We start from the raw sequence: 23,764 nt of genomic DNA on the forward strand, positions 1-23,764 counted from the left end.
AGGAGTTCCAAAACTACAGGCAATCTAAACCATGGAGCTTGTAAGGAAAATTTCAAATCATCACAGGAACTGATAATCAGGCAATGCCAGTGTAGTCCTCACTAGGATGAGTAGCACGGTTAGCACTGCTGCTTCACAGCACCAGGGACCCAGGTTCGATTCCCAGCTTGAGTCACTCTGTGTGGAGTTTGCATGTAATCCCCATATCTGCATGGGTTTTCTCCAGATGCTCTGGTTTCCTCCCAAGTCTGGAAGGCGTGTTGGTTAGGTGCCTTGACCAAAACAGGTGCTGGACTATGCCAACTAGGGAAATATCATAGTAACTTCATTGTAGTGTTAATGTAAGCCTTACCTGTGACTATTAAACTTTTTACTTTAAATACATGGATTAGCCTACCTAATGTGGTCCCCAAACCCATTTTTACACAAACCCCCACCCCCACCAACAGCCAGCAGACCCCCACTGGTCTGGAGTGATATGCACCCCACTGTGTCACTCTGTCCTTCCACATTCTATCAAATGATCACTAAAGACTTCCCAGCAAGGAAAGCAGTTTCTCCATCCAGGAACTCATACCAGCACAAATTCTTAAGTAACAACATATTGCGATTTATAAATAACTGAGCTTATAACATTCATTTGCATGGAGAACAGATCACGCTACATTTTAAATGTGAAGCCACCCTGGCGTATCTGAATTTCATTGCTTGAATTCTATCACATATGCGAAAAGTCTGCATCGAGGTAAACCTGAAGGAAGTGCTGAATAATTAAATGAGAAAAGTGCAACAAATGCCTCAATATGTAATCTGTTATCTATATCAAAGGAGCCATTCCAATACTTTCAGCAGTTCCAATTGCATCTGCTGCTACAAGATGGACCAAATATCGAATCTTAAATGCATATTATATAAAACTTATATGCATACATACATATTAAATTACATAAAATAGTGATCTTCGTGGCTGTTATGAGATAACAAAGAACAACCCTAAAGCACTCAAACTCTGGTGAATTCACATTTTGCGAAGGAAAGACTAAAAACTAAACTGCACTGCAATAAGTTCTAAATTGCAATTTTCTTCTAAAAGAAACAAGTCTCACATTTTGTAAGCCTGCTTAGACGGGAATCTAAACAGACCAAAACTGGATGCTCTTGTGACCAACTCCCCTGGTGGTGCCATGAGGAGGGAAACAGAGAAGAGTTGGTATTGATAATCTCTCCAGAACTGCAAGGTCCCAGGTTCAACCACTGGCACTCACTGAGTTAGCCTTTCCCAGTTAGGTTAGAGGCCAGGTTAAACCTAAATGAAAGAATGAAAAAGCTGGAACACTGCTGGTGCTTGTGGGCTGACGTCCCAGAAGCAGTCAGCACCATGGGGGGGGGGGGGGGGGCGGGGGGGAGAGAAGAGAGAGAGAGAGAAAGAAAGAAAGAAAACGAAAGACTTCCACACCCTCCTCCTCCTCAATGTTTCCACAGCAGTTGATCCAGAAAAGGTTTCAAAAGGAAGGTGGATACTTATATGGAAAGCAATAGTAGGAGAGGCAAGAGTTAGAATGAATGGAATAGAGATGACATGACTTTGCAAACTGGCAGAGCAAGCTCAACGGGCCAAATGGCCTACTTGTGGCCCAACATGAATGACGGCAAAGAATCTGGGGCAAAGGGCAGGATCAAAACATCCTTGTCATTTGTGAAGCTAATACTAAATACTCAATACGAAATGGGTATGCAAAAGTCAATTCAGACAGCAAACAGCATTCACTCTTTGAGAGAAAGTAGAGACAACATGCCCTCTCCCTTGTCCCGTTTAGTCCTCATTAGTTAGAGCAGAAGAGACCATCAAGGCTAACTGCTTCTTTAGGCACTTTTAACCTATAGGAACTTCACTGACTCAATACGTGGGTGCCATGCGATACAGGCCACCACCAAAAAATTAGCTGCTCAGAATAATGCAGTTTTTCTAGCTTCTCTCCATTTGCCAACAGTCTGGAATCTCCTTGGCTGGCCAAACAAGTTTGTTGGTCAAGTCGGTACAGCACTTTCACAGGAGTTAAAACAGAAATTGCAGAGGACTGGAACTGGAACTTTTAAAAAAATTCACATTGGCTGAAGAAAACAGAAAAATAGAACATTTCGGGTGATAAGACGGTCACGCTGACTTTTCTCTTACACATGTCAACAGATATTCCCTATTCAAACTACAGTAAAGTTTCTTGTTTCACAACGCCATGAATTGGGATTCCAACATTTGGTGACAGTCTAGCAGTGTTTGAAGGGTTCTTTCGGTTCACTGGGGTTTCTCACAAGTCTGTGGCCAATTAAAATCTAGATATTGATGTTGCCCCAAATAGACAAGTCAATTGAGCTGGACAGAATGAGAACCACAAAGGAATACGTGCTATGTCAGAGGGATAGAGAACATTCACATGAACTCCATCTTATTGCTTTCAACTTGCATTTAAACGCAGGCCAACAAAATGGGACACTGTCTCTCAAATACATGTCCTTGATTCTTATCGCATTAAAATGTAGTCAAGTTCACATGTAATGAACCATATTGCCTGAGCACAGGCTCACTCTTCTCAGTGCTGCCCTCCAACATGATCTATGTAGCTAGTCGCAATGGAAAAGCAATTAATCTCTTAACACTCCAGTTCCAGTCGTGCCAGGAGCTCCTCCAGAGCTCTGAGTTTCTGGTTAGCCTCCTCGATGGCACTGTAAGTCTGCACATTGCTGGTGACATGGAAGCGTATATCGTCCACAAGAGGGATGGAGTCGGTCTCCTGTCGGTCCTCAACACCTGCAGCATCCTCCTTCACCACCTCAGCAAACTCTTCCGACTCCACGAGCTGGGTCAGTGTGAACAAAACAAAATGCGATTGAAACAAGTATTAATTATTCTGGATTAGAAACAGAAATACCAGAAATAATCAGCGGGTTCTGGCAGCATCCATGCACAGAGAAAGCGAGTTAATACTTTAGATCGATGACCTTGCATTAGAACCAGGAAAGGTTAGAAATGTCATAGCTTTAAGTAGGTGATATGGAGGAGGGCAGAAAAACAAAAGGGGCAATCTATGATTGGGCAGAAGACAGAGATATTAAATAATAAGAGTCCATTTAATCATAAAACCCTACAGCACAGAAGGAGGCCATTTGGTCCATCGAGTCTGCACCAACCACAATCTCACCCATTTCCTAACCCCATGCATTTACCCTAGCTAGCTTTCTTGACACTAAGGGACAATGTAGCATGGCCAATCCACTTAACTTGCATATCTTTGAGTGGGAGAAAACCCACACAAACATGGGGAGAATGTCCAGACTCCACACAGAGAGTAACCCAAGCTGGGAATCAGACGCGGGTCCTTGATACTGTGAGGCAGCAGTGATAACCACTGTGCTGCCAGAGTTGATGGAGCAGAGCCAAAGGCAGCAAGAATGGGACATGTACAGAACCAAATGATATTTAGAGATGGTGTGAATGGCACTGTAATGAACTGCTGTGTGAAAGCAAAATTACCAACACATCTTCAGTAAATTGGTACATTTGAACATTTTCTTCCCCTTCCACTATCCTTCTGTTTTGGCTCAGTGCAGCCTTGTGTCCAAGTTCAAGCCCCACTCCCCAGAGACTTGAGCACAGAATCCAGGCTGACATTTCAGTGCAGTATGCCACAGGTGCTGCCTTTCAATTGAGCCATTAAACTGAGACCCTGTCTGTCCTCTCAGGTGGATGTGAAAGATCTTGTGCTGATATTCAATAGCATTGCTGCCTCACAGCGCCAGGGACTTGGGTTCGATTCCAGCCTTGGAGGCTGCATGTTCTCCCCATATCTGTGTGGGTTTCCTCCGGGTTCTCCGGTTTCCTCCCACTGTATAAAGATGTGCAGGTTAGGTGGATTGGCCAAGCTAAATTAACCATTAGCTTCCTAAGACGTGTAGGTTATGTGGATTGGCCACAGTAAATGCACAGGGTTCTGAGGATTCTAAGAGCAGGGAGAATTCTGGTAAATCTGTGTCCTGATAAAAATCTTGCCAATCTGTCTTTAAAATTTCAATCATGTCTTTTTGGAGGAGGAGTTCAGGATATTCCCTAAACCACTGAGATAACCACCAAGGCAATCATAGCAGGCAGGGGGCAGACAATGCAAAGGTCCACTGACCTCAGGCGGGATTTCCCAGTTTTGCGCAGCCAGAAAATCCCGCTCAAAATGTTTTCTATTTCACTCCTATACAGCCAAGTTCTAACTGGCTATAAGGCACTTAAGGACCCTGAGGTCACAAATATGCTAAAGAGATGCAAGCGCCCTTTAGTTTATCTGTGGTTTTACAGGAGATGCAGATGTCGGTCTTTAAGTCTGAAGTGTGAAGTTACATTTTGAACCCAAGTGGTTAATGGTTCCAGTTCTGAGGCACAGCTGGAGATTTATAATATAGTAATATAAATCTATTTGACAGATAATCACATTGAAAGTTTGGTATGGGGTCACACAAGTATTCAGGGGAGAAACATTTCCACTCCAGAACTAAGTGGTCCTTAAATAAAGAATTGTTTTCATTTTAAAACAACATTAATTGTATTTGCCTGGCATATCCTGTTATTAAACAATTTTTAAGCATTGCCACACTGCCTTGCACTTTAACATGTAAACTCTTAATAACTGAAATAATACTTTTCCAAATACAGCATCAGTAACAAGCTAACTGCTAACTAACTGCCTGGAGCTGGGCCAGATCATAATGAGGTCTGAATATACAATAACCCAGTCACTGCATCTAACCTCAGCTTCCCAAGAGAAAACAAGCCTTGCGCTGAGAAGTGTAGTTAAGAGGCTATTCTAGGTAGGACAGCGAGCACAAAAAACATGAAAAGACAACTGCAAAGTTCACAAACCTTGAGCAAAGTTAGAGATTGGAAGATTATCTGTTCTTTTGCAGCATAAATGGACATTAATGTGTTTTGCTCTGTGATAGTGCTGAGGGAAAGTTTGGTTTGGGGCCCTTACAGCAATAAGGTTGCCATCAGTAAACAGCAGCTCCAGGCCAGAAATGGTGAGTGGAAAGACTAAAAGACAAAGAAGCTCATTATGGGTCAGCTTTGCAATGGAATTGAAACCTACTCTTACATGGTAGGGCATGATTCACGTCACCATTCATGGGTTGTGGAAGGCGGGTGGGTTAGGATCCGAAAGGCATTCTGTTTGGTTCAAAACTACTTTGAGGAGGCAAGTATACCCCTCCTATGGCTCCGTCAATACCACTGTTTCGTAGACTTGCTGACGCAGCACAAGAATGTATTTTCCTCCAATTAAAAAGTCGTACCAAATTTGGGAAGGCTCAATATTGGGGTAGGGGGATGGTGGGAAGAAATTTTGATCACAACCCACATTTCCAGCCTCTCAAAGAATGATCGGATAGGTAAAGGCGCCACTTAGCACAGCACTGAGCCACACAGCTCATGAAGTCCAACTTCTCCTGATCCATGCCAACTTTGCTCATGTCAATATGGTTAGCAGTCAGGTTATTAAAACTAGCTTTAGCTTCGCAAAGAAATCAAAGTATGGTCAGGCAGAGACAGTTTATGTATGCCATTCATTTGAATATACCAGAATGGCAAATCTAAAGGACACAGGTTCGGGATTAGGAAGGATAAATTTCTAGCAGGCAAAGGCATTCAACAGATGGAACAGGAAGGGGAACTGAGACCAGGACACAGCTCTCAGTTAGATTCTTCCATGGGGAAGGTGGGGAATTTAGATTAACGAGACCAAATGTACTGAATGGTTTTCTTCATTTGGATGACTTGCCTTCGGCTACCAAGCTCATTAATGCAGCACTTCTCCTTCCTCCTCACTGTCTCAAATCTAATTCAAAGACGTAGGTTCTAGAGTTCCTAAAATAAACACTTGCCATTACAGAAATCTTAACCAGCGCTTTCCCAAGCCAAGCGAGACATACTCTCTCAATGAACTAACTGCCTGATGCTGTGCGAGATCATAATGAGGTCTGAATATATAATAACCCAGTCGCTGTAACTAACCTCAGCTTTCCAAGAGAAGTAAGTTTTGCGCTGAAAAGGATAGTTAACAGGCTACTTTAGGTAGGACAGCGAGCATGAAACATGAAAAAGACAACTGCAAAGTTCATAAACCACAAGCAAAATTAGAGATTTGAAGAATATCTGTTTTTGGGTATCTGAAGCATGGGTATAGTGGGATATGGGTCAAACGTGGGCAATTGGGACTAGCTTAGTGGTTTAAAAAAGGGCAGCATAGACAAGTTGGGCCAAAGGGTCTGTTCCAATGTTTTAAACCTCGACTCTTTTGCTGCATAAATGGACATTAATATATTTTGCTTTGTGATATGCCAAGTAAATGTTTGGTTGGTTCCATGATAATGAAAGATCTACAACTGAATAAATGAATCAAAGTCCTGATTTCCTACACCCCACTCCCACCAGAGTCACACACCATTCTGAGCTGGACACATCATCATCTCTGCAGTGTCGTTGGGTCAAGATCTTGAAATTACCTCTCCAACATTTCATGAAATTACAATCAGCAAAGGAATGCAATGGTTCAAGTAGAAAACCTAATAGATTGTTAAGAACATACATCTGAACACGAAAAGGCTATTTGGCCAGAATAACCTCATGTACTTCTAACAGGTTTCTTTCTTGACGAGCATTTAATTGCTTCTTGAACCTAGTTACACTTCAGTGCCCTTTCCTTGGTAACCTTTCTACAAGTTTATTATCCTTTGGGTGATAAAGTTCTGCCCAGCCCTAATTTCTCAGTCTTAATGTCGAGATGTTTTTATTTGTATCCCCAAGCACATCAACCCTTCACCACAGTGAACATGGAACAATTTGATTAATCGCTGTAGCAATCCTTAATTAAGGTCACCGTGAGGTTATTTCCTGCAAAACAAAACAAGTACCATTTACTTAACCTGTTCTCATGACTAACTCCCGCAACACTCAGTTTAAGGATCTGCTACACCCAGGAACAACAAAACACTTCACATGATTAGATGATCAGAAATGTATATTGTTCTGGTCACCCAATAAAGTTAGGGTCTGTCCAGCACCCTGTACAGCAAGGAGGAATTTGGTGTGGTGTTTAACTGAACTTTTGTTTATAGCCAGATGTAATTTTTCAGCTCATGTATTGGTGAACTTCGAGCGATTATTAATTCTTGCAGTGACAGCCAGCCTGCCCCTTCAATTCCCATCCAGTGGGCTCCCTGGTGTAAGCCGCTCTGATTAACTTGTATCAGTGGGCCAGGAGCTGGTCCCTCCTGGGCATACTTAAAAGTCACATCTGCTACATCATCAGTCCCAAACAATAATCACCTTTTCTATAATTTTAGCCATGTACTCCGTGCACTGGTCCTCAAGTCGGGAAAGCCTGAAAAGCTTTGCCGTCCTCCAAATGTTGACCACGTTGTCCTCCATCAGCATGGTTGCAAGGGTCTTCCCACACAGTCTCTTCAAGCCTGGCAGCAGATACATATCAGCCACACACAGCACCTCATATACATTTTCCGGCGATAACTGGAAACAGGAGAAAAATTTTAAAAAGGACTGTTTTACTCTAATCAAACTAATCCAAAACATTTTTTTTGCAGCTTGTCCATTTCCTTGTCCATAAGAAGCTTAAATTGTAAAAGGCTAACAGGCATCTGGAATTCACTGGCTAAGTTGGTGGTTATGGCTCAAAAGCTCAAATCATTTAACAAGGTACCTGGATCTGAAGTGCTTTAAAGTCAGAGGTTTACAGTATGGAAATAGGCCCTACGGCCCAACTTGTCCATGCACCCCTTTTTTAAACTCCTAAACTATTCCCAACTGCCCGTGTTTGGTCCATATCCCTCCATACCCATCTCACCCATGTAACTGTCTAAATGCTTTTTAAAAGACAAAATTGTGCCTACCTCCACTACTACCTCTGGCAGCTCGTTATGTCACTCACCACCCTGTGTGAAAACACTGCCCCCCGGACCCTTTTGTACCTCTTCCCTCTCACCTTAAATGTACAAGGCTAAAAATCAGGTGCTGGTAAGTGGGATTAAAACGAATGGCAAGTTTCTTTTTTTCTTTCTTTTTTGGCCTCCTTGTGCACTGTAACTTTTCTACGCTGCATCTGACTGTGCTAGCTCACAGCCTCAAAAATCTATTTTAAGAAAAATGTGTTTGCTTGCGTCTTGGTGCAAGCAATAAATTGTGTCCCTCCAATTAGTGGTTTCACTAGCTCTGCACCACCCCCACCTACAGCCTCCGGCACTCACCTTCTCCAGCTAATCAGAGAACTTATCGACCTACCCCCAGGGTTTCATTAGTTCTGCCCTACATTCAATCGTTAGAATTGCCCTTCACCGTCACTGGGTCAAACTCCTGGATCTCTCCTAATGACACTATTGGTATTGCTGAACCACATGGACTGCAGCCATTCCAAAAAGGTGCCTCCCCACCACCTTCTCAATGACAATAAGAGATAGGCAATAAATGCTGGCTTAGTCAGAGACTCCCAGAACAAAAGTGCAGTAAGCTCATTTTCTCTCTCACACAAAGGATAAGAGAATTCTTTCTTTCCCCCAAAAGATGCTGGAGGTGAGGGTGCAGGGTCAACTGGAGACTGATAAGATTTTTATTAGACAAGGGTATCAAGGGATATGGAGTTCTCTACATCCTAGCTATGACTGTAACACCATATTCTACATTCTCTTCTTTCCTTCTCTATGAACAATATGTTTTGTCTGCATAGCATGCAAGAAACAATACTTTTCACTGTATACTAATACATGTGACAATAATAAACCAGATCAAAAAATGGAAATGGAGGGTCAAATCAGCTATAATCCAATTAAATAGTGGAATAAACTTTAAGGGGTTGAATGGGCTTGTCCTGTTTCTATTTTCCTATGACACATTATAGTGCAGGTTTTCAAGCCTGGGCCTCTGTATGGGAGGTTGGGCATGCTGCAGTTTGCACTTTTCAGTTCCTGCTTTCATTGATCGCCACCACATTCTGCTGCTATAAACAAATACAAAGCAATTTCTACAGCAATCACCATTTCCTTTGGTTGGCTGACACTGTCATAACAAATGAGAAGTGGCTCTCATAAACCACGGCAGTATTTATAAATACATTTAGTTACTCTGCTTGAAAGTCAACTTGGGAGACTTTGCAGTCTGATTTCAAAATTTATAAATCATTACTGCTACCTAGTGGCTAATTCAAATCCTACACTGTGGAACCGCTGTAATCCCTTTTTGGAAAAGTAAAGCTGGCTACATCTGTTTACACAAGGGGCACTGACCCTGGCTATTTTTGTCCTTCTCACTGGTTTATGCCTGTGTTCTGCTTCTCTCTACAATGCAGCCAGTATGACACTCCCAAACCAGGCTCAAACTGAGAGAAAAGCTTTTAATTAGGTTTTAAGTTCAAGTTTATTTATTAGTATCACAAGTAGACTTACATTAATACTGCAATGAAATTACTGTGAAAATCCCCTAGTCATCACAGTCTCTGTCACCTATTTGAGTACACTGAGGGAGAATTTAGCACAGCCAATGCACCTAACCAGCATGCCTTTCAGACTGTGGGAGGAAACCCATGCAGACACAGGAAGAATGTGCAGACTCCACACTGACAGTGAGCCAAGGCTGGGAATCGAACCCTAGTCCCTGGCGCTGTGAGGCAGCAGTGCTAACCACTGGGACACAGTGCTGCTTCTTTAATTATAGCTATAATGAGAGCATTGCTGTGAATTTGGAGAACAATCGAACGATCAATCGCTCCCAAAATAAGACGGAAAAAAGACTTCTTTATACAGTACCTTGCACATCCTCAGGACTTCTCATCAGGTTACTTTGAAGTGTGCGTACTTAATGTTATGTAAGCAAGCACAGCAGCCACATTTATTCACAGCAAGATCCCACAGTAAGCAAGCAAATGAATGGCCAGTCGATCTGGCTTTGACAATGCTAACTGAGGAAGAGGTGTGGGTCAGGAGTCATGAGAACTCATTGTGGGATCTTTCACTTTCACCTGAAGCAGTCAGGTAGTGATTCAGTTTAACACCTCGACCAAAAAAAAGGGGATCAGCCTGGCTTAGGTATTGAAATCCTGGAGCTGGTCTGAAGTAGAACCTTCTGCCTCGGCAGACAAAGTGGCAGCTGAGCCAAGCTGGTCAGTCAGGACTGCTTCCAATTTGCACTACTTGCTTCATACCAGTGCCCAGGGCACACAGCTCAGATCTGATTTAAGGTAAAATTCTGCCCCACATCTAGCTCTGTTCCTGCATCACTTTTCCATAACTGTGTTAGAACATAAAACCGATAAACAAAATGCTCAACAACCTTCCAATAGATTTTCAGAATTAGACATGGTCATAGAGGTTTACAGTATGGAAACAGGCCCTTCAGCCCCACTCGTCTACGCTACCCTTTTTTTTAAAAAACCCCTAAGCTAATCCCAATTGCTTCCATTTGGCCCAGATTCCTCCATACCCATCTAACCCACGTAACTATCTAAATGCTTTTTTAAAACACAAAATTGTACCCGCCTTTATTAAGAACATAAGAAATAGGAGCAGGAGTAGGCCATCTAGCCCTTCGAGCCTGCCCCGCCATTCAATAAGATCATGGTTGATCTGAAGTGAATCAGTTCCACTTTCCCGCTTTCTCCCCATAACCCCTAATTCCCTTATCTATCAGTAATCTATCTACCCATGACTTAAATATATTCAACTAGGTAACCTCCACCACTTCAACAGGCAGAGAATTCCAGAGACTCACCACCCTTTGAGTGAAGAAGTTCCTCCTCAACTCCGTTCTAAACTGCCCCCCCACCACCCCCTTATTTTGAGGCTGTGTCTTCAAGATCTGCTATCCTTTTTAAGTGGAAAGAATCTCTCTACCTCTACCCTATCTAGCCCCTTCATTATCTTGTAAGTCTCTATAAGATCCCCCCTCAGCCTTCTAAACTCTAACGAGTACAGGCCCAGTTTATTCAATCTCTCTTCATAAGCTAACCCCCTCATCTCCAGTATCAGCCTGATGAACCTTCTCTGCACTCCCTCCAAGGCTAATATATCCTTTCGCAAATGCGGTGACCAAAACTGCACACAGTACTCCAGTTGCAGCTTCACCAGTGCCCTGTACAGTTGCAGCAAGACCTCCCTGCTTTTATATTCTATCCCCCTCGCTATAAAGGCCAACATTCCATTCGCCGCCTTGATCACTTGCTGCACCTGCAGACTGGGTTTTTGCGATTCGTGCACAAGAACCCCCAGGTCCCTCTGCACCGTAGCATGCTGCAGCTTTTCACCCTTTAAAAAAATAATCCCTCCTATTATTATTTCTACCAAAGTGGATAACCTCACATTTGCTAACGTTGTACTCCATCTGCCAGGTCTTCACCCACTCACTCAGTCACTACTACCTCTGGCAGCTTTTTCCAGACACTCATCATCCTGTGAAAAAATTGACCCTTTGAACACTTTTGTATCTCTCTCCTTTCACCTTAAACCTCTAGTTTTAGACTCACCTACGTTTGGGAAAAGATATTGACTATCTACCTTGTCTACGCCCCTCATTATTTTATAAATCTATAATAAGATCACCCTTCAGCCTCCTACACTCCAGAGAAAAAAGTCCCAGTCTACCCAGCCTCTCCTTATAACTCAAACCATCAAGTCCCGGTAGCATCCTAGTAAATCTTTTCTGCACTCTTTCTAGTTTAAAAATATCCTTTCTATAATAAGGTGACCAGAATTGCACACAGTATTCCACGTGTGGCCTGACCAATGTCTTGCACAACTTCAACAAGACATTCCAACTCCTGCATTCAATGCTCTGACCGATGAAACCAAGCTTGCCGAATGCTTTCTTCACCACTCTGTCCACCTGTGACTCCACTTCCAAAGAGCTATGAACCTGTACCCCGAGATCTCTCTGTTCTGTAACTCTCCCCAACGCCTTACCATTAACTGAATAAGTCCTGCCTTGGTTCAATCTACCAAAAATGCATCACCTCACATTTGTCTAAATTAACCTCCATCTGCTTTTAGAATATTTCTTCACAGCTCCACTTTAATTTTTCAAAGGGTAATTGATATGCTAATTCCATCCAACTACTACCACCAATAAACACTTATTCTGTCTCCCCAATGTCCTCCCTCAACAAGTGCTTTTTTGCAATATCTACTAAACGTTCAAACCAGATAAGCTTCTTTCAAAGGATCTTAACTGTGCTGAAGGAGGCTATTCAGTCCATCATGTTTATGAAGAGCTATCCAATGGTGTTTGCCATGTCAGAATTAAAAAGTAACAGCAATGGTTTGTATGGACAAGCTCTGGAAACACTGCCATTATTCAAAACCAACCTTCAAATGTATACTCTGAGTTTGAACAAATTAAGCAGAAATCTTGTGTTACCAAAGGTGACCGCAGGAGAGAGGTGCAATTTAGCTGGTTCCAGTAATTTTGTACACATCTTAATTTTCACAATGAAAACCTGAACTCTAAACAACAGGTAAACAGGTATTCCCCAATCTCCCAACACAGATTTATTTATTTAACTGTGGCACATCGAGGGGAACTAATTTATTTAATATCTACCTGTACATAAAAGAAAATTTTTCTGTTAATTGCTGCACCCAATCATACCTCAGTATCATCGCTGTAAATATAGTAAAGGACTCGGATGAAGATTTCCTCTGTCACATTGTGGAGTGTCACCATGGGGATACTGGGCTGACTCTGAAGTTCCTCGCTTTCAGAGAAATGATCCTGCAGCAATGCCCTGAAATAATCACTGCGACTGCAAAAAAATGCCTGCAAGCACAAAAACAAGATAGCAACGTCAACCGTATGTACAGTCGCAGTGCCACACTGCTCACAGCACAGGAAGTGGTGATTCATCTCATCATATCTGTGCCAGCTCTTTGCTACAGCAACTCAAAACCATTCCCACGGCCTTGCTCTCGCCCCATCACATCACTGGGAACAACATTTACGAGGCTGAACGGCCGAATATAGGAGCTCTGAATTGATGGTCCGCAAGAGGGATTCAGGCGCAGGAGGAACAGAAGGAGCAGTCTCTGTCAATGCAGTGGTTGCAAAGGCAGCACTCGCTGGATCCAGGCTGCCTCCTATCCACTGACTGCTATGTCGCTTTAACCTGGGCTTCCATGACGCATCGCTAAAGCTGAGCCTCAGGGGGCCAGGCCTGCTCTGTGCGTCTCACCCTTACTTTCCTCACTGGCTGTCGTGTCAGATTTTGATTTGATTTACTATTGTCAAACGTATTAGTATACAGTGAAAAGTATTGTTTCTTGCGTGCTCTACAGACAAAGCATACCATTCATAGAAAAGGAAAGGAGACAGTGCAGAATGTAGTGTTACAGTCTTAGCTAGAATGTAGAGAAAGATCAACTTAATGCAAGGTAGGTCCATTCAAAAGTTTGATTACAACAGGGAAGGTACCTTTCTCCCGACGGAAGAAGGTGGAAGGGAGAATGTCCGGGGTGCATGGGGTGCTTAATTATGCTGGCTGCTGTGCTGAGACAGCGAGAAGTGTAGACAGAATCAATGGGCAGTGGAAGCTCCAATAGTGGATACAGGGCACCGATAACAGACTGAAAATGACCCGCGGCTGAAATCAAGCTCATTTTGAAATTAAAATGACATAAAAGCAGATTCAAATTTAGAAAGGGGCTGGTGCAAAAGAAAAGCCAAGCCTAAATGGGAAAGGAGAGGCTGAAAAGTCTGACCTTTCCTTTGAATGTCCAGAGTGCGCAGCATTGTGTGACCTGGTGCAGAGGTTTGTTGGCAGCAACTGAGCACCTGGCAGGTACTGTTCTCACACAGATGTACAAAGAGCAAAGGAAAGTACAGAACACGAACAGGCCCTTCAACCCTCCAAGCTCGTGCCAATTCTGATACCCCAACTAAAAAAAAAACCTTCTACCCTTACACGGCCCATATCCCTTTATTCCCTCCCTATTCACGTACCCATCCAAATGCCTCTTAAATGTGCCTGCTTCCATCACCACCTTTGGCAGCATGCTCTCTGCAAGAAAAACTTGCCCTGCACACCTCTCAAACTTTCCCCCTCTCACCTTGAGCCTGTGCAACCATTGTAATTGACACAAATGTCTGGGATATGCTAGACACTGGCCACACCAGAACTCTCAACAGCCAGTATGTTCTGTCACAGGCAAGACAGCAATGCTGTGGAGGCATGCAGGCCTTGCCAGGCAAACTATCGAAGCTTTGCACTCAAGTTGTGCATACAGGAGAGTCCATTTCCAATGCTTTACTGGTATTATCACTGACTAGTAACAACGCCACCCAGGGTAATCTTTTGTGTGGGGGTGTGTGGGTGGGGTCACAGGTTCAAAACCCATCACGGCAGCTGTTGGACTTTTTATCCAATTCATAAAATTTGGGATTGAAAGCTCGTCTCCGTATTGGTGGCCACGCATCTACTGATTAGTGAACCCATGTAGTTCAATAATGTCTTTGACAGAAGGAAATCTGCCATCCTTACTTAGGCTGGCCAGGTGGCTGGAGCCACAGCAATACGGAAGACTTGTAACTACCTCCGAAATGGCCTAGCAAGCCACTCAGTTCAAGGGCCATTAAAGATTGGCAACAAATGCTGGACTTGACAGCAACACCCACATCCAACAAAAGAATTTTTTTTTCAGAAAACAGACAGATCCAGCAGATTTATGTTGGACTGATTATGAACTGTGGTACTGAATTGTCTAACACTGCAAACGCTGGTCCCACTTAGCTTCATTTTATTGTTTTACTGACTTAAATATATGTTTAATTGCATAACTAATTTTTATGCAGGAAAAAATTATTATGGGGATGTGGTGGAATCTGTGGAATTTTTATAACACTGGACACAAGGTCACAGTATCACAAAGACAGCACATTATCTGGCATGTTCCTACTTCTGGAAATAGAAGGCTGTCTAGGATCTGCAACCCCACATCAATGGGATCACCTCATTCTTCTTTTTAAAGCATGGCACAAAAATGTACATACAATTATCTTTGTGACACACTGTATACCAAAACAGGCATGTCAGTCAAAACAACAAATTAGAGTGACTTCTGAGAAAGAATACCAGATGTTCCAGCCAATGATTTTTTTTTAAAAAAACAGTTAATAACAGGCAGTGTCATAGAATCCCTACTATTCAAAATGTGGCCATTCGGCCCATCGAGTCTGCACCAAGCACAATCCCACCCAAGCCCTATCCCCGTAACCCCATGCACTTACGCAAGCTAGTTCCCCCTGACACCAAAGGGGCAATCTGACATGGCCAATCCACCTAACCCACACATCTTTGCACTGTGGGAGAAAACCGGAGCAACCGGAGGAAACCCACACAGACACATGGAGAACACGCAAATTCCACACACAAACAGTGACCCAAACCAGGAATCGAACCCAGGTCCCTGGCACTGTGAGGCAGCAGTGCTAACCACTGTGCCACTGAGCTTTCAGCATGAGCCTACAGACCTTGTGGCACAGGAAGATGTAGCCTTCAACTCTGAAGCTCAGGTCAGGGTAACTGTTAAAGTTGTCGATGCTGTCAAAAGGCAGCTCACCGAAACCAACCTGGAACAGAAAGAGCAAAATCAGACTGACATGACATTACAATACAATATTTAAAAAGACACAATACATTCTGCAGGGGAGGCTTTTTCATTTGATTTTGATTTATTTATTATTGTCATGTAATAGAATACAGTGAAAAGTATTGTTTCCTGTGGGCTATACAAACAAAACATTTCGTTCATAGAGATGATGTGGAGATGCCAGCGTTGGAATGGAGTGGGAACAGTAAGAAGTCTCACAACACCAGGTTGAAGTCCAACAGGTTTATTTGGGATCACCACCTTTCACAGCGCTGCTCCTTCGTCAGGTCAGTGGCTCTCACCTGAAGGAACAGCACTCCAAAAGCTCGTGATTTCAAATAAACCTGTTGGACTTTAACGCGGTGTTAAGAGACTTCTTACTATTTACAGAGAAAGGGAGGGTGCAAAATATAGTGTTCCCAGAAAGAGTTTCCCCTTTTTTGCCTCGTCACCATTCCTCATTCGTCTCACCCCACTCCAGCTAGAATTCAAGGCTATGCTTTAGTCTAACTAGTAGCCCACATTATTTAAATTTAAATTCTGGGATCCAGCCATTGACTGCCCATCGCTACCTATCCCACAGCAGGCCTCCGTGTTAAACTGCAGTCATCCATGTGCTTAGTCGGAGTTTGATAAAAGAGTTATTTGCGAGGCAACATCAGAGGACAGTTAAGAGTCAACCACACCAGACTAAGTGAGGGCAGCAGACTTCCATCCCTAACAGCTGGGTTTTTAAACACTGATTACATTTTTAGAAATAAGCAAAACGAGTGAAAATGGAAAGTCTGGAGAACCCCAGAATTATAGCATGTATGATAACACAGTGCCTTTAAGAAATATATTTATATTACGTTTCTTGTAAGGGGTATTTGTAGAATTCAGATCAGTTTTGCCAGGTGCCGATTTGTCTAGGAAAGCTTTCAAATTAGCAGCTAAGAGCACAAGTACTTATTTTAGACATGGAGTGTTTACTTTAAGCAGAGCTAACATATTTGTGCTTATTTAGTTTCCCCCTGCAATTCCAGAATAGAGAATAAATTATTAATGGGAGGAGCTAAGCTTGCACGAAAGAAAGGGTTTCAGTTTCATTTTAAAATACAAGCAGTTGCTGCCTGGACTCTCTCTGAAAAGGCTGCTCTCCAGGGCTGGTAACGTAAATCACAGCAAGTAAGCTTGTGTTTTACTAACTAATTTTAAAGAAGGGGTTTGAGTCTACAAGAGGAGTTTTGCTTGAATTGAAATTCAGCTAAGACTTGTATCTGGTCATGTTTAAGTACTGTCCAATTGTTAAAGTTTAAGCTAATTCATCGGTTGTGTGTTAAATAAAGTTTGTTTCAATAAAAACTTCCTAGTTTGACAGTAGAATCAGACCTAGAGTGAAACATCTTATCCTCACACAAATGCCAAAATAGAACATTGTTAGGGTCTAGTCTGACTTCATAATGTACTTTGGGGTTTCTGATCTGGTAGTTTAACACATGAAATTAGTGCAAGTTACTTGTTTGGATCCTTCAGTAACAGCCTTTTCATAAGTTTTCCTGATCCTGTGCAATATTGCAGTGAGGGAAGAGATGGCAGAATCTACATTGCAAGTCGTACAGCTGGCTTTTCACAAGAGGCAGCATACTAAGCCAAGCTCCTACGTCACAGCTACATTTGGAACATGTTAGACAGTCTCTTACCAATTCCCACCCACCCACTTACTGGGCATAAAATATGCATGAAGATATCAATTACATATCCGTATTTTAGGCTTTAAATTAAATCATGTTTGTTATGTGGTACAATAATGAAGGAGCTTATGTGAATTATGTCAGTAAAGTTATAAAGCTAAAACAGAATATGGATTCTTGAACAAACTTTCCAAGACGAATTTAATAATACAAAACATTCCAAGTCCATTTGCAAATCTCTTCCCACACTGTTTACAAATGTAGGATGAAAATTAGGAGAGAATCTCAAAATAATTCACAGCTCTTAAAACTGAATTTATTTTAATTTATTCACTCACGGGCGTTGTGGTTAGACTAGAATTTATTGCCCATCCCTCACTTTCCTTGAGCACACAGAACTAAGAACAACTTAGGCTGTGTAGGCCATTCGGCCCTTTGAGCCTGCTCCAACATTCAGTAAGACTGTGTCGTTTCAGCGCCACTTTCCTGTCTGCCCCGTGACTCCCTTGTCTAACAGAAATCTACTCAGCCTTGGAAAATAACTAAAGACCCAGCCTCCACTAGCTTCTGGGGAAGGAAGGATGCTTTCTCTTGAAAAGGAAATCAGATTCCGATTCTATTTCAGATTCCAGCATCCTCAGTATTTTGCCTTTATCTTAAGTGTTTATATTTTTTACTTTTTATATAAAATAATGCTTGTTTGTTTTAGTTTAGGATTAATATTGCAATGAATATTGTAATCTTTACTCATACCTTCATGAATTATTCAACACTAGCTACTGAATAACACAGAACTTTGGGTGGCACGATGGCGCAGTGGTTAGCACTGCTACTTCACATCGCTAGGGACCCGGGTTCGATTCCTGGCTTGGGTCACTGTCTGTGTGGAGTTTGATGCTCTCCCCGTGTCTGCGCGGGTTTCCTCCGGATGCTCCGGTTTCCTCCACATTCTGAAAGACGTGCTGGTTAGCTGCATTGACCCGAACAGGTGCCAGAGTGTGGAGACACGGGGAATTTCATACTAACTTCATTGCAGTGTTAATGCAAGCCTTACTTGTGACTGATGAGTAAAACTTTAACTCAACATGTCTTTTCGAAAGACCTATCCAATTTGTGTCCCAGTGATGCCTTTTCCACACAGCCATGTAAAATCCAAGTCTTTTTCTAATTTCTCTTTCACAAGTTACTTTTGAATCTGCTCCACTACCTTTTCAGGCAGCCCACTTCAGATCTTTGTTCTTATATCTGAATATCCTATATATTATATTATATATACACACACACACCTATACTCTCTGGTTACCCACTCTCTGCGACAGAAACAGTTTCTCCCTCTTTGAGCATCTCTGCTAACCTGTCTCTAATGGGAAATCAATTCAAAAACCTAGAGGTGCTTTGCAAATGTTGTATTTTATTAAACTGTTGAAAATTAGAACCTACCCGCAGCTCAGCGGGCAGTGCACAGTCAGCAAGTATGGCTAGATCGTCTTGCAGCCTGCAATTTTCACCAGGTTCCAACGTCAGAACTTTCACCCAAGTCCCAGGCTTTGAGGAAACTGCATTAAAAATAAAACAGGAAACATAGCAACTACACCATCCACTTCCAAATTTAGAAAACTCAGAAGACAGCCCAGAAGATTATCTGCGCTCATCTCCTTCAACCTGCTACAGACCAGCAACTTCAAGAGCCTCTCGGAATCTAGCTGAGGGTGGTTGCCTGAGCTAGTTTCAGCGCTGTTCCATCTTTACTTTATTCTTCAGCAAAATAAACTGCTATCAGGAGGCAAGGTGGGTCCAGCAGATGACAAGGACCCATGACAACAGAACATCTTAATTATAAAACCAAAGTTTATTTCTTCTCTCTCTCCCACTATGGGGAAAGCAAGTCCACTGACCATAATAGCACAGGAGTGTCCAGTGTGGGGCAATCCCAGAGGCAGAGCAAACTCCTATCAGTGCGCTACTGTGGCCTCAGCATCCCTGAGTTATCGTCACGTGTCCCTCATGGGTTAAAAGTGTGATTCTAAACCAGTCAAAAGAGCAAGGTTCGGGCAGCGCGGTGGCACAGTGGCAAGCGCTGTTGCCTCACAGCACCAGGGGCCTGGGTTCAATTACCAGCTTGCGTCACTGTTAGTGCAAAGTTTGCACTTTCTCCTCATGTCTGCGTAGGTTTCCTCTGACACTCCAAAAGATGATGGGGAAATGCCAGCACTGGACTGGGATAAACACAGTTAGAAGTCTCACAACACCAGATTAAAGTCCAACAGGTTTATTTGGTAGCATGAGCCACTAGCTTTCGAAGCACTGCCCCTTCATCGGGTGATCACCTGATGAAGAACATAAGAACATAAGAAATAGGAGCAGGAGTAGGCCATCTAGCCCTTTGAGCAGGGCTCCAAAAGCTAGTGGCTTGTGCTACCAAATAAACCTGTTGGACTTTAACCTGGTGTTATGAGACTTCTAACCGTGTTTACTCCAAAGGTTTGCAGGCTAGGTGGATTGATCATGCTAAGTTGCCTCTTAGTGTCCCATGCTGCATGGGTTAGGTGGATTGGCCATGCTAAATTGGCCTTTAGTGCCCCAAGTTCTGTACGTTAAGGGGATTAGCCATTGTAAGTGCATGGGGTTACAGGGATAGGACAGGGACAAGGCCTTTGCCAGAGAGTTGGTGCAGGCTTGATGGGCCAAATGGCCTCCTTCTGCACTGTAGGGATTCTATGATTCATTAATTAAGTAGACTTGAAGGGATATTATTTTTCAACATTTGTGTCTTTCACGGAGACAGTGAGTATCAGCAAGCCAGAAGAGCGGGGGAAGACTGACGTCCTGAGTCAATATTTATTAAGCAACCTGCATTTCCCAACCTCCATCACTACAATCTGCCCATTGCATTTTACAGGATTCTACTGTGTGCAAAATAGTTCTTGCATTTTTCCATGTTACTAAAGTGACTAAAATGCCTCTTAAGCAATTCCGAGGTTGTAAAAACTGCTACGTGATCACCTTGTTCTTTTTTAGTTTTGGTAATCTAGGAGACTGTAAAGGGAAGAGTAAGGGATAGCGAAGAAAACTTAAATATTTACTTTTTGAAAGAATGTTGGGAAAGTGAGTGCTGTAAAAACTTACCAAACTCGTACACCTTCTTGCATTTGCTTTCCAACTCACTGATGAGTTTTTCTAACTTGCACTGCTTGGCTAAGATTTTAAAATCTTCAACGTTTTCCACTTCAATATCCAGTCGGCCTGTGGAGACAAAAATAGCCAGGAAAATTGGCAACTGCTCTTCTTATAAAGGGACAAAGTTAGCTGTCACTTGGAAAAAGATAATAGTCAACACTATCTTGCGAAAGGGACATCATTTCTGATGCACTTGATTGGGTTCTTTAATCAAAAGGAAAAGGGGACAATTAGCTAACATTACGTATATGGACAATAATAGGTTTTTCACAAGATGGTCCACAGCACAATAAAATGTGGGAGCAATTTTAAAGTCTATTTCGTGTCACAAGTAGGCTTACATTAACACGGTAATGAAGTTAATGTGAAAAGCCCCTAGTCGCCACACTCCGGCGCCTGTTCGGGTACACAGAGGGAGAATTCAGCATGGCCAATGCGCCTAACCAGCATGTCTTTTGGACTGTGGGAGGAAGCCGGAGCACCTGGAGGAAACCCACGCAGAGTCGGGGAGAACGTGCAGACTCCACAGAGACTGTGACCCAAGCTGAGAACCAAAGTTGGGTCTCTGGCGCTGTGAGGCAGCAGTGCTCAGGGTTAAGAAATTGGCAGATTGAGATACAAAAAGCTGATTGTAGGGGTGAACAATTGTTTATCAGACCAGGTAGAACCAAACACACGAGGCAGCACCTTACTTACCTGTATAAAAATACTGAAGAATTGCCCTGAAAGCCATCGGGTTAATCTGTTGAAACGGGAGGGAAAAGGTGAACAACATGAAACAACCTTGTACTTTGAAGCCATAACAATTATTCTGTCAATCACAAATAAATTACATTGATACCATACATGGTTTTGAAATAGGTTTCTCTTGACCATTGCAAAGTTGAATGCATTTTCTCCTCACATTGAACTCAAGCTTAACAACACTCAAAATATGAAAGATGGCCACCAGAGGGCAGCCAGCACCTTTAATTATGCTTCAGTGCAAAAGCCACAAGATGAGCAAGTGGGGGAGAGGAGGAAAAGAAGATGAGTTTTCACTGGTTAAGGAGTTCAATGATAAAAAGGAAAAGTCAGATACGAGAGGAAAGGGACACCGGGGAATCAGAGGTCCACTGAAATTATTTATCCGGGTGGCTCGGTGGCACAGTAGTTAGCACTGCTAACTCTCAGCGCCAGGGACCCAGGTTCAATTCCCACCTCGGGTCACTGTCTGTCTGGAGTTTGCACTTTCTCCCCATGTCTGTGTGGGTTTCCTCCGGGTGCTCCAGTTTCCTCCCGTAGTCCAAAGATGTGCGGATTGGTGGATTGGTCATGTTAAATTGACCCTAGTGTCAGGAGATCAGCAAGGTAAGTGTATGGAATTATGGGGACAGGGCCTGGGTGAGATTGTGGTCGGCACGGATTTGATGGGTCAAATGGCCTCCTTCTGTACTGTAGGGATTCTATTTATTAACTGTAAAGCTGCAATCTGAGCAGACAAGCATGAAGACTGAGGTGTCCAGATACAGAAGTGAGAACAAGCTAAGAGACCAAACAAAAGCATTTGGGATCCTAAGTGAAATGCGGAGAGATTAGGCTAAGCCACACTACATCAATGGTTGGGCTGCAGTTAGAACACTCGCCCTGATTTTGCAGTGAGCAGTGAAGGAATGGCTTTCACCGTTTATCTTGTGTGAGATTCACTGGGTTTTAGCAGGATTATCAACAGAGATTTTCAGTGAGCTAGCATCAGTTTGAATGCAGTCCCTTCAACAGGGAATCGCTGGCATCCGTGAGCAGGATAAGCAACATGGAGGGCTCTCAACCAATTGGACTGAAGAACCCTCACAGACAGCAAAGCAGGAAGTAAAACACAGGAAAAATAAACTATAATTAAATCTATGCACAAGAAGCAAAATGAAGATTGGGACAAATAAGAACATAAGAACATAAGAAATAGGAGCAGGGGTAGGCCATCCAGCCCTTCGAGCCTGCCCCGCCATTCAATAAGATCATGGCTGATCTGTCGCTGCTCAGTTCCACTTTCCCGAAAGAACAAAACAGGAAAAATAATACAAAGATTAGCTTTTTTTTGAGGGAATAAAACTCCAAGGTTGTCAACCTTCACCAGAGCTGAGGACAATAGAAAACAGAATGAGATTTATATAGATGTGGTGAGGAGCGGGGGGAGTTGTGGGTAAGTATCCCCTTCTCGTGTCACCATAACAGTATAAATATCACCCCATTTTGTATTGCCTTCAGCTCTGACAAACGGTCATCCAGCCCTGAAACGTTGGCTCTATTCTCTCACCACAGATATTGTCAGGTGTGCTGAGATTTTCCAGCATTTTCCGTTTTTCTTTCAGGTTCCAGCATCCACAGTAATTTGCTTTAATCTGTAGTTGCCAATTTCATTTTTCAGGGCCAGAGAGGTTGCTCAGTTGTAATTATTGCTCATTATATTGATAGAAATCCAGTTACTCCTGACTGAACAAGTTCTAACCTTTGCATCTAATTTAGGAGCGAGAAAACTGGAAATGAGTCTGAGTTTATGCCACGACGGTGATCTATATGTATGACATGTAACGGAGTAAGAAGTCTCATAACACCAGGTTAAAGTCCAACAGGTTGTTTGGTAGCACAAGCCACTAGCTTTTGCTAGTGGTGTTTGCTACCAAACAAACCTGTTGGACTTTAACCTGGTGCTGTGAGACTTGTTACTGTGTTTACCCCAGTCCAACACCGGCATCTCCACATCATGACATGTAACAGCACATCCTTGTGCAGGAGCAGGGCACCAATGAAGCAAGTTCCAAATTCCCACGTTGAACTGTACATGTACTTATTGGTCACAAGTAGGCTACATTAACATTGCAATGAAGTTACTGTGAAAATCCCCTAGTCACCGCACGCTGCTGCCTGTTCGGGTATGCTGAGGGAGAATTTAGCATGGCCAATCCACCTAACCAGTACGTGTGTGGATGCCAGAAGCTGATGCTAGCCTTACCCAAGTCAGGGGTGGCAGTCACACTGTTACTAGTGAAGTAAAATCCAACCTACTGTGTCTAGTTTTGGACTCTTTCCCTGAGGAAGAATGTCAGGATCTGGAAGGAGTGTAGGGAGAGATTCACTGGAATGATATTCAGGCCAAGAGGATTCATTTATGAGGAGCAACATGGAGGCAAAGATGATGGAGCTGTTTAAAACTCTAAAATGCTTTTAAAAGGCAAGATGAGGGGAATCTATTTCCATCATTA

The 23,764-nt window shown here is 42.9% G+C and overlaps 1 protein-coding gene across 2 annotated transcripts in view; it reads right to left on the reverse strand.

Annotated features, from left to right (window-relative positions):
- Positions 1–592: 592 nt before the first annotated feature.
- Positions 593–23,764, reverse strand: part of abtb1 (ankyrin repeat and BTB (POZ) domain containing 1) — a 46,943-nt gene continuing 23,771 nt past the window's right edge. For both annotated transcript variants that reach the window (XM_080218643.1, XM_080218644.1), the window contains 7 exons: positions 21,222–21,267; positions 20,475–20,591; positions 18,789–18,904; positions 15,557–15,655; positions 12,683–12,850; positions 7,364–7,564; positions 593–2,855 (listed from right to left, as the gene is read on the reverse strand). In XM_080218643.1, the coding sequence (XP_080074769.1) occupies positions 2,649–2,855; positions 7,364–7,564; positions 12,683–12,850; positions 15,557–15,655; positions 18,789–18,904; positions 20,475–20,591; positions 21,222–21,267 (954 nt within the window). In that variant the 3' untranslated portion in view covers positions 593–2,648. The remainder of the gene's footprint in view (positions 2,856–7,363; positions 7,565–12,682; positions 12,851–15,556; positions 15,656–18,788; positions 18,905–20,474; positions 20,592–21,221; positions 21,268–23,764) is intronic.

The sequence above is a fragment of the Carcharhinus amblyrhynchos genome, chromosome 3 (assembly GCF_965287045.1).
Source record: "Carcharhinus amblyrhynchos chromosome 3, sCarAmb.v2.hapA, whole genome shotgun sequence".
NCBI lineage: Eukaryota > Metazoa > Chordata > Chondrichthyes > Carcharhiniformes > Carcharhinidae > Carcharhinus > Carcharhinus amblyrhynchos.